The 11,913-nt window shown below is 41.5% G+C and overlaps 1 protein-coding gene across 1 annotated transcript in view; it reads left to right on the top strand.

Annotated features, from left to right (window-relative positions):
- LOC309550116 (zinc finger BED domain-containing protein 4-like) overlaps positions 1-10,853 on the top strand; it is a gene marked incomplete at both ends in the record, with an annotated part of 76,892 nt that extends 66,039 nt beyond the window's left edge. The window contains one exon of the mRNA XM_082250569.1: positions 10,818-10,853. Coding sequence (XP_082106695.1) covers positions 10,818-10,853 — 36 coding nt within the window. The remainder of the gene's footprint in view (positions 1-10,817) is intronic.
- Between the last annotated feature and the right edge of the window lie 1,060 nt (positions 10,854-11,913).

Here is an 11,913-nt window from a genome sequence, read left to right on the forward strand (position 1 = left end):
CATGGGGGGGGGGGAGGGGCTGGGATCTGGGGATCTTCCAGATTCTGATAAGCCCCCCTACCCACAGACCCCCACAACCACAGTCCAGGGTTGTCAGGAAGAGGCCCCTGTCCCCATCAACAAGGTGCTTAGAGGGGATACTAAAGTCTCATTTTTTTTTTTTTAAAAAAACACCAAACATGTTATACTTACCTGCTCTGTGCAGCTGATTTTTCACAGAGCAGCCTGGATCCTCCTCTTCTCGGGTCCCATGCTGGCCCTCCTGGGTTCTCCCTCCTGTCGGGTGCCCCCAGAGCAAGCAGCTTGCTCTGGGGACACCCAAGCAGGTGCACTCCTGACCTGCAGCTCTGTGTGTCCATTCATGGCCCATAACCTGATTGGCTCACTAGCTGTGACTGACAGCAGCGGGAGCCAATCAGAAGTGTGAGTCCCCAGAGAGGCAAGGCTCTTGTGGACATCGATGGATCGAGAGTGGGTTGAGGTAAGTATTAGGGGGAGCTGGGGGCTGCTTCTCACACATAGAATGCATGAAGGTAAAAACCTTGTGCCTTTACAACCACTTTAACTTCACATTGATACATACTAGGGTCAATATTGACAGGATCCAATTAACCTACCAGCATGTCTTTGCAGTGTGGGAAGAAACCGGAGTAAATCCACACAGACACAGCGAGAACATGTAAACTCCAGGCAGGTAGTGCCATGATTGGGAACCGAAACGACAACCCTAGTGCTGCTAGGCGGAAGTGCTAACCGCATAGCCACTGTGCTACCCACATATGATTTTTTTTTACACTTTGTGACAAAATTATAAGCAAGGATAAGATAAGCAAAACAAGATAGTGTCCTGTGTAAAAGAATGTGTTGTGTCTGCAAAACCAAGTACTGCTCTCAGTTTGTGCAGGGGAGCACTGAATTGAGGGGCCCCAAAGGAGACTGGGCTTGATGGATGTGGCTTGTCTATTAATGGACAAGTTGAGAGTGGTCTTTGGATGAAAATGAGATAGGACTAACTCTACAATAACAGATTTCTCAGTTTTCAGGGGGAATATGGTTGGTTAAATTACCCAGCAACTACTTCTTTTATTCCGAACCTCCAGTGGTGAGCTTTATTCCTAATAGGTTGTTTCTCCACTGCCTTCCAATAAGGCCACACTGGAGGTGTCTCTCTGCCACATCTGAACTCAGCAATTATTTATTTATTCATTCTAAATTCTCCATTAGGAACATGTGACACCGTCATGATACTTCCTAAAGCCGGCCATAGATGGATCAGATCTTGCCTGGTTTAGAGGGTACCAGTCAAGATTCAGTCCATCTATGTGCAGGTTGGTTGTACTGAAATCGATCCATCAATCAGCTTCAGTACAACCAACCTGTTTTCATGTGATCACTGCCCGCAGCTATAGCGGCCAGTAGTGAACATTGTGCTATGTTGCCAGGGAAGGCTCCCCGCCAGCAGAAAAAATAGAGCTGCAGGAGGGATTCCACTATCAACACAGTCACAGTTGTTGTCATATACACTCACTGACCACTTTATTAGGTACACCTTGCTAGTACCGGGTTGGACCCTCTTTTGCCTTCAGAACTGCCTTAATTCTTCCTGGAAAAGATTCAACAAGGTTTTAGAAACATTCATCAGAGATTTTGGTCCATATTGACATGATAGCATCATGCAGTTGCTGCAGATTTGTCAGCTGCCCATCCATGATGCCAATCTTCTGTTCCACCACTTCCCAAAGGTGCTCTATTGGATTGAGATCCGATGACTGTGGAGACCATTGGAGTACAGTGACCTCATTGTCATGTTTAAGAAACCAGTAGTGAGATGATTTGAGCTTTGTGACATGGTGCATTATCCTGCTGGAAGGAGCCATCAGAAGATGGGTACACTGTAGTCATAAAGGGATGGACATGGTCAGCAACAATACTCAGGTAGGCCGTGGCATTTAATCGATGCTCAATTACTAAGGGGCCCAAAGTGTACCAAGAGAATATCCCCCACACCATTACACCACCACCACCAGCCTGAACCATTGATACAAGTCCCTACCATCTGAACGTCACAACTAAGACTCATCAGACCAGGCAACGTTTTTCCAATCTTCTATTGTCTAATTTTGGGGAGCCTTTGCAAATTTGCAGCCTCAATTTCCTGTTCTTAGCTGACAGGAGAGACACCTGGTGTGGTCTTCTGCTGCTGTGGCCCATCTGCTTCAAGGTTTGATGTGCATTTAGAGATAATATTCTGCATACCTTGGTTATAACAAGTGGTTATTTGAGATACTATTGCCTTTCTATCATCTTGAACCAGTCTGACATCAACAAGGCATTTTTGTCCACACAAATGGCGCTCACTGTATATTTTCTCTTTTTCAGACCATTCTTCGTAAACCCTAGAGATGGTTGTGTGTGAAAATCCCAACAGATTAGCAGTTTTTTTACATACTCAGACCAGCCCGTCTGGCACCAACAACCATGTCACATTCAAAGTCACTTAAATTCCCTTTCTTTCCTATTCTGATGCTCCGTTTGAACTACAGCAAGTTGTCTTCACCACGTCTAGATGCCTAATTGCATTGAGTTGCTGCCATGTGATTGGCTGATTAGCAATTTGTGTTACCGAGCAACATAACAGGTGTATCTGATAAAGTGGCCGGTGAGTGTATATCTGCCTACGACAGTCACTGAATCAAACTATTTTTTTTCCTTCCAAAATAAATTGCATAATCTATGGGGCGCTTAACAGTGGTTACCTGAAATGGGAATTCTGGCAGGGATTTTTCACCATCAAGGCACTTGAGATATTTAACAAACTAGCATGCGATTAAACTGTATTTAAATTGATGCTAAACTCTGGTTTTAAAAAAAAGAATTCTCTTCTAATGCTCTCAGCCTCCTCCAAATGTCCAATTTTGTTCCTTTGCTGTGATGTCACTTCTCATTAGAGGGTAGCTATGAACCGCTTGCTCCAAACAAACAGAAGTGAGGGGAAAAGGAGGGGGGTAGGAGCTCATGGAGAACATTACGAGATTATTTCTTAAAGAAATAGATTACAGGGCCATTAGGCAGTGGATGTGCCTAGATTATTTTTGGACAATAAGGATCTTGTTTAGTGTCAATTTAAAGCAAAACAAAAAAAGGTTTCCGTAATTTTAAATAGAGTAGGGAATGGTCAGAACCTCTGCCAGGTTTATTGCTGTCAAAGTCTATGCTAGAGAGAATATTTGTGACACTTATCACTGGAAAAGGAAGTGAAAAATCCAAAATCATCACAAGAAAGGGAAAGGAAAAACCTTCTAGTGGGGACACCAGTTCCAACGACAACTTTCCAAGATGTGTTTTCCGAACATTAACCACTTTACCACCGGAAAATTTTGCTGTCTTACGTCCAGGCCACTTTTTGCGATTCAGTACTATGCAACTTTAACTGACAATTGCGCGGTCGTGCGACGCCGTACCCAAACGAAATTTACGTCCTTTTTTTCCCACAAACAGAGATTTCTTTTGGTGGTATTTGATCACCTGTGCAATTTTTACTTTTTGCGCTATAAACAAAAAAATAGCGTAAATTTTGAAAAAATAACAATTTTTTTCACATTTTTTTATAAGATATTCCCCCCCAAAAAAATGTAAAAATCAAAATTTTTTTTAATTTTTGGCCAATTTGTTTTCTGCTACCTATGTTTGGTAAAAAAAAATCACAATAAGCGTATTTTGATTGGTTTGTGCAAAAGTTATTGCGTTTACTAACTAAGGGAAAGATTTCTGTCATTTTTGGTGTTTTTTTTTTTTAACGAGTAATGGCGGCGATCTGCGATTTTTTTGCGGGACTGCGACATTGCGGCGGACAGATCGGACCCTTGACTGACATTTTTGACACTTTTGGGGGTACCAGTGACATTACTGCAGTAATCAGTGCTATATATATGCACTGTTACTGTAAAAATGACACTGACAGGGAAGGGGTTAATTTTATTGGAGAGGGAGGGGTTAATGTATGCCTGGTGCTTACTAACGTGTGTGGGGGAGGTGACTGAGTGACACAAGGACAGATCGCAGGTTCACCTATGCAATCTGACCCTGTCTGTCACTTAGGAGATCCGCCCGCTGTGTTTACACAAGCGGGCGGATCTCCACACTCGATTCCCCAACGATCGGGGAAGAGCAGCGGCGATCGCCGCTGCTCCTCCCCTGGCCCGACTCCCGCTGTGACTGAATACAACGGGAGCGAGCGCGCGCCGCCGAGAAAGAGGAGTGTCGATAACGAACCACTTTGCCGCAGTAGAGCTCTAGTGAGCAGACGGCAAGTGGTTAAAACAACGTAACTGACAGGTTCTAATGCTGGCCATACACATATAGATTTTACGAAAATTCATTGAACATTCGATGCATGGACAAATGTCTTTCGGAAATTGTCTTTTGCTTTTAACATTAAATTTTAACCGCTTGCTGACCGCCCGCCGTATGGATATGGGTACATCGGTTTGCGGGAGTGGTGCCGTGGGGCGCTCCTGCCCCCACTAGGCAGAGGGGATGCCAATCCACGGGGCCCGCGGGCCAGATTGCCGCTGGGCACCCGCGATCGTTCTGCGCTGAGAGAGAAGGACGGTCAGCTGTTGTAAACACAGCCGACCGTTGTTCTCTCTGAAAATGATCACAGAGTGCCTGTGATCCCCCTATATAGGATCACAGGTCTCTGTGTTCATTTCACAAGTCCTCCCCCACAGTTAGAAAACACCCCCCAGGCTCACATTTAACCCTTTGATCGCTCCTGGTGTTAGCCCCTGCCCTGCCAATGTCATTATTTAAGCACTCCTTACTGTAGTAATGTCACTGGTTCCCCCAAAAGTGTAAAAAATGTCAGTCAGGGGGCCGATCTGTGCGCCGCAATGTCGCAGTCCCGCTAAAAATCGCAGATTGCCGCCATTACTAGTAAAAACTATTTGTAAATAAAAATGACATAAATCTTTCCCGTAGTTAGTAGACGCGATACATTTTGCGCAAACGAATCAAAATACGCTTATTGCAATTTATTTACCAAAAATATGTAGCAGAATACAAATTGGTCTAGAAGGATGAAAAATGTTGATTTTAAAATTTTTTGGGGGGGAATGTTATACAGCAGAATGTGAAAAATATTGGATTTTTTTTCATAATTGTTGCTTTTTTGTTTATAGCGCAAAAAATAAAAATCGCAGAGGTGATCAAATACCACCAAAAGAAAGCTCTGTTTGTGGGAAAAAAAGGACATCAATTTTATTTGGGTACAGCATCGCACGACCGCACAATTGTCTGTTAAAGTAACAAAGTGCTGAATCGCAAAAAAATGGCCTGGTCATTAAGGGGGCAAATCCTTCTGGTCCAGAAGTGGTTAAAAATGAATGTCATTTCTGAGCGATAACCACATACACTGCCCGAAAATTCATTGATCGAGAAAAGTTTTCCTTCCTGCCCCTTCAAATTTTCCCGTCCCTGCAGTCGAAAACAGACATCGATTTGACCCCACTAACGATTAGAAAATCAATTGAATTTTCTTTAAACTAAAATTTCCAAACTAAAATCTATACGTGTGTGGCAAACATTACCCTTACCCACTGCTTCAAATAATAATAAAAAATAAAAAAAATGAACCAAAAACCTTTTGGCTTTAGATATACTTTTATACTTTAATTTTTTTTTTAATTTCGATTTTTATTATTACATTTCCATAAAATAAACTTAAAAAACATTTCAAAGAAGGGGAAAGAAAAAGAAACATGTATAATCTTTAAGCTTATATTTGAAAAAAAATATTACCATACATTACATTTTTCCCCCCAAACATTACCCTTACCCACTGCTTCCAATAATAAAAAAAAAAAAAAAAAACTTTTGGCTTTAGATATACTTTTATAACTTTGTAAGTTAGCCAGCAACCACAAAAAAATAAAAAATAAATAAATAAAAACATCCCTTCTGGACAAATTGGACATTACATCACATTTTGTTATTCCTGAAGAAATATGATTTCTTTGGGAATAATGAGAAATTATTCTCCTGCTCCTTAAACAACTGCAGAGTTGCAAAATGCTAAATGATTGTTACACAAACAAACTGCACATCCAGATTGTGTCTGTGTTTTCATATGTGAGAACAGTCTGCATTGTTTGTCTTTGTCTTTTCTTTTGTGCACCCCGTGTTCCACCGTCTGCTTACAGCTGACAGCTCGCGCTTCCTTTTCCCAGACCTTACCGCCAATGCTGTGTTGAAGAAATCATCTCACTAATTTTTATCAATGATGTTACCATGGAAACTGAGACCAGCTGTTTGAAAAGAAAAAAAAAAAAAAAAACACCTTGAGATCTTCATAGCAATGATGAAGACAATGCTGTCTTAGTTCTCTATCAGTTCTCATGGGTTGTTGGAATCTGACTGAGGCTGGTAATAAAATATTTTTTTTATTATTTATATATATTTATACATATATATATATATATATATATATATATATATATATATATATATATATATATATATATATATATATATATATAATAAAATGATTTTTTTAATTATTTATATATATATTTATACATATATATATATATATATATATATATATATATATATATAATAAAATGATTTTTTATTATTTATATATATATATATATATATATATATATATATATATATATATATATATATATATATAATAAAATGATTTTTTATTATTTATATATATTTATACATATATATATATATAATAAAATGATTTTTTTTATTATTTATATATATTTATACATATATATATATATATAATAAAATGATTTTTTATTATTTATATATATTTATATATATATATATATATATATATATATATATATATATATATATATATATATATATATATATATATATATATATACAGTACATCATGTGGAACAGTGCTGCACCTTGTCATAGATTCAATTTGGTGTCACCTAGGGATCTTACCCATGAAGGTTGAGGGGTTCCAGGATGTCTCTTCTTAGCGGAGAAAACTAGTTTTGCAGTTTTCTCCAGGATCCATAAATACTGGATTGGGTCCTGGAGCCCAGGGGCTTTGTGGAGACTTTAGGGATGAAGCCCCGGGTGTTTGTAAGGCCTCATTTACAGCTATGGTTGGGGAAGGGGTGGAAAAAAACATGGGGTGGAAAAAAGCATGCAGTGGAGAGGCCGGAATATACGCATACTGTGCCAGGAATTAAACTCCCTGTCAAGTCCATCGGCCTGAACCACCTGCTGAATGTTATGTGTGAATAAAATAAATGAATAAGTATAAAACTGGGATATAGTAGTGCACAAGGTATAAGTGTGTAAAATAGAGCAATAATAAATATATAAAATAAATATACACTTCAAATTATTATGCAATCAACACCTAGTACAATGCAATACAAGTGAATAACCAGCAAAAAGCATGGAGAAAGTGCAAAGTGCGTACCGAAACAATAAATGGTAAGTGGTATAGTAAAACCTGAATAAATAGAAAAATGCAATAGTAGAATAAATATGTGCTGGTGGTATACAGTGCTGGATAAATAGCACTGAAGATGAAGTGAAAAAAATGAAAATAATATAATAATAAAAAATTAAGTGAGTGTATTGCACAACAAATAGTGCAAGAATGTGCACAATAAATAACAGTGGGATGTCTGGCTGGAAATAAAGTCCAATAGGCCAATACTTGAAAAAGAGAAAAGGAAATTAGTCCATAACTTGATAGATGTGCAGGTAAATAGTGGGAACAACCTTACGATAACCCCAAGGTGGGTGACTGGCGAGGTGCGGGGTGACCCCTAGTAAAAAGACCTACTAACCAGATATACCCACCCCACACAGGGGTATAGAGCGGGTATTGGAATATAGCTGGGTGTTCCTTCCTTTGGCTCCTTATTTCCCTTCTGTGTTGGGGGAGAGTGTTGTGGGTGGTCCCTGGGGGTCCCGGGTGTCCCAAAGGGAAACAGGCTTAGTGGGGTCTTCTCCTAGTAATGTGATATCCGGCTGTCCGTGAATGGAGTCCGGTCCCTCGATGGTATGTGCGGGTGGGAGTCACATAGGGCAAAGAAAGGCTCAATAGTGTAATATCGTTTACACCTTTATTCAAATCAATGTACAATAAATGGGTACTCACATGTAAAAAGACAATTCAGAGCGAGAAAATGGCGTCCTGGAACGCAATGCGTTCCACCAGGATACCGGAACCGGAAGTGATGGGACAGCGCTGTACGCGTTTCGTCATCAGACGTCTTCTGCAGCGTCGCATCACTTCCAGTACAACCCCTTTTGTATATGGTGGTTCCTAGGCAACGGGACCCGCCAAATCATTGTACGGCAAGAAACGATCGGCGTTCATAGGCTAATATTATAACATAATGAGGATCTTAAATATGCTTGTTAAACTTCTCCAGCAACTCAAGTGACCAACTGGAAGGAGAAGGGGGTGCACACCGCTCAGAGGCTGCCTGTAGTGGATAATTCCAATGAAGGACTGCAGTATTCCTCACAGCTGGGGTCCGTAGCCCACGAAGTCCATAGGTCAAAGCAAAGAAAAAGCTCCACCTCCAGCGATAAAAAAAACAATATTTTATTAAAAAATCACAGGTCCAAAAATCGATAGCACAGGAGCACACAGTTCAGCAGACGCGTTTCACACAAAGTGCTTAATCAATGCAAAAGGAAGTAGTTCAGCATTTACAGGGTTAAAAAAGGTGCTGAAGAAGCAACATATTAACTCTTCCCCTCCTGTCAAATGCCTCTAAAAAGTGATCTAACTTCTCAGGAGTGGGGCAGTGACAGCCGCTACTGTAATATAGCCTAAGGCAGCAGCCAGGGTTGTACACATCTGCACAGTATTATTATTTATTTATTTTATTATTATTATACAGGATTTATATAGCGCCAACAGTTTGCGCAGCGCTTTACAATGTGAAGGAAGACACAGTACATGTGAAGTCATAGGCAGACAGAGACCCTAAGGCCATTTCACACTTGCATACCTCCCAATGTTCTGAGATGGGAGTGAGGGACACCTATAAGCAAAAGTATGTAGGTATAGGACACACCCCCCTGCCACGTCCCTTTAACGGTGAATTATAAAAAAAAATCATTAGTTAAACCAACAAGTGCTTTTTTGCCACTGCTATTCCTTTACACTGGCTTTTTTAAGGGAATAAGCTCCCTGTTTTACTACCATCCCCAACCTCTACAGAGTCTCTCCTGGAGAGGACATTTGACAAACTATTGATGACCCCACTATAGGGAACTTGTGGCAAACCCCGCCATGCCAGTTTCACAAGCACAATTCTCTCCAGCAACTCCAATGGACTTTTCAAACATGATGTCCACTTTCTCTAAAATGATATCCCAGGGCTTAGCCCAAACAGCCTCTCAAATTACGTCAGCCATACATGCTGATCTATAAAACCTAGGCTCTAGGATTGAGGCAATTGAGCACACAGTGGATCAGACAATCGCCAGGGCTAATCAGAACATTGCCTGCATTCAAGACCTGCAGGACCAGATTGAAACTGCTCTCTCCAAAATGAATGATTCGGAAAATACTGTAGTATTGTACTGAATCTATCAAAGATGTGCAAACCGAAGTTCTGGCCTTTATTAAAGATCTCTTTCCAGACATCCCAAATTATTGTCTAGAGCTGGACAGAGCCCACAGGGCACTGAAACCGCCCCAGTCTGACGGCTTGCCTAGGGACATTATAGCGAAACCCCTCTTCTATCGGCTGAAAGAGGACATCATGCGCATAACCAGGGACACTGAACAGCTTTCTATTCAAGGCCACCCAGTCCAAGTTTTTGTATACCTGTCTCCTACCACCATCCACAAGAGGCGCTCTTTGAAACCTCTTCTCCAGGTCCTGACCCAGAAATCAATAAAATACTGGTGGACTTTTCGCTTCCTCTTGAGCTTCCCTTTCTGGTAATAAAATGTCTGGGTTCCCCACACTCCAGCTTACTTCTTCAACTGGACCTCATTTCACTGGATCCAACGTCAGCCTCTCACACCCAATCCAAACGCCCATCCCCACTGAGCCCACTCACTCTAGTCTGGCAAAAGCAGCAGCCAAAAAGATCTAATGGACTCTTGTCCTCCTTGATTTCAAGCAATAATCTACAAGAGGATCTATGCCCTGTTCCCGTGCTCCCTTTTATGGGGATTCTAGGTCTCCCCTTTGGTCTCTTAGACATTCGGGACGTTAGCCATCCCCTTTTTTTATATACTCGACTAGGGTTTTGTCGTTGCTTACCAGGTTATATGGAATTTTCCCACTAACATGTTATTTCTGGTTGTTTTTTTTTTTCAGAATATCCCGATTGAACCCTGGTGAGATTTCACTCTTATACTGATGGATGGGCTCACCTTTCAGATGCCTCAGCGGGGATAGGGATCTCCTCGTTTTGGGGTGATTTCTCATCCAGGCTGATGCGTCCGAGGGAAGAGTCACAGAGTTCTGGGGGAGGTGGTATGCCCCTTTCCTCTCCTTTTTTCTGTGAAGTGGTGGTGGGGGGGGGCTTATACCAAAGTTTAATGTTTGGCTGGGGATTTTGGCCGGAGCGGTAGTCGTGCTCCCTTCTCTACCTCTTCACTAATGATGTACCTTGATGTTGGCAGATGTCTATGTTGCATTGTGATGTGGGGGGGCAGCGGGGCCCTTCCCCTCCTTTGAGGGCTTAGAAAGTCTAAGGCATGGGCCCCTTCCTTGTCTCCACAGGTCCTTCACTCTTTCTTGTCTTTATCTCTTCTTTTTATGCTCTTTTTCCTCCTGCTTTTTCAGACACCGCAGGTTCTCCAGGAGTCCGCAGTTCTGTAATGCTTCCTTCTCTTACAGCGAGCCTAGGACTCAGAAGGGCTTGTTCATAGGATGGGATGGGATGCTCCCTCTCTGATCCATGATGGTGACTCTCCCATCAACGATCACTCTCCACTCCTTCGTGTTGCCTCTCACAATACTCAGGGACTAAACTCTCCAGTTAAACATCGTCAATTCTTCCAATACTATCATTCCCAATGGATAGATGTGCTTCTCCTACAAGAGACATTTTCCTAGAATGCCACAAAAACTTCCCCCAATTTCATCTTGCTAATGCAGAGGACAAGACTAAGGGGGTCGGGATATTTTTCTCCAAACGTAATACTTTCTCCCCACTTAATAAAATTAAAGACCCCGATGGTAGATACATTATATTATCGGGTACTGTGGACAGATCTGCAATTACATTTATTTCTTACTATGCCCTGAACCAAGGCCAAACACAGTTTTTCACCGTCATGCTAGACTTTCTCACTTCGTGGGTATTGTCATTTTGGGGGGAGACTCCATTGTAGCGCTAGACCAGATGCTGGACAGATTTGGGGGAGGGTAGTTTCACCTCCTGTGCCCACCTAAACAAAGTCTGCAGATAGCCAAACTCCTTTACCCCCACAGGCTGGTGGACATGTGGAGGGAATTCAACCCAAACCTGAAAGATTATACCCATTTCTCAGCCCCTCACCAGAACTATGCCAGGATAGATCACATCTTCACAGCTGCATCTGCTATTGCTCTGTCACCAAGTCTTTCATTAGGGAGTGCCCTTTATCAGACCACTCAATGGTTTGCATGCTTTTAACAAGGCCTCTAAACCGCGATGGTCCCTTTCCTTGATGACTAAATGAGTCACTACTGAGTGATCTGGTCCAGTGTTTAATTCTGGAAAAGGATCTCGGGGAATACTTCAAAATGAATGTTAATGGGATAGTCTCTCCTGAAACGCCCTGGGGTGCCCATAAGACAGTCATCAGGGGAAAATGTATTCAACTCTCCACTAAACTTAAATGGGAGAGAGGGGCTGAGATTGAAAACCTTGAACAGGAACTTCGTAAACTATCCA

This window comes from Pelophylax lessonae (assembly GCF_965119305.1).
Source record: "Pelophylax lessonae genome assembly, chromosome: 3".
Lineage (NCBI taxonomy): Eukaryota > Metazoa > Chordata > Amphibia > Anura > Ranidae > Pelophylax > Pelophylax lessonae.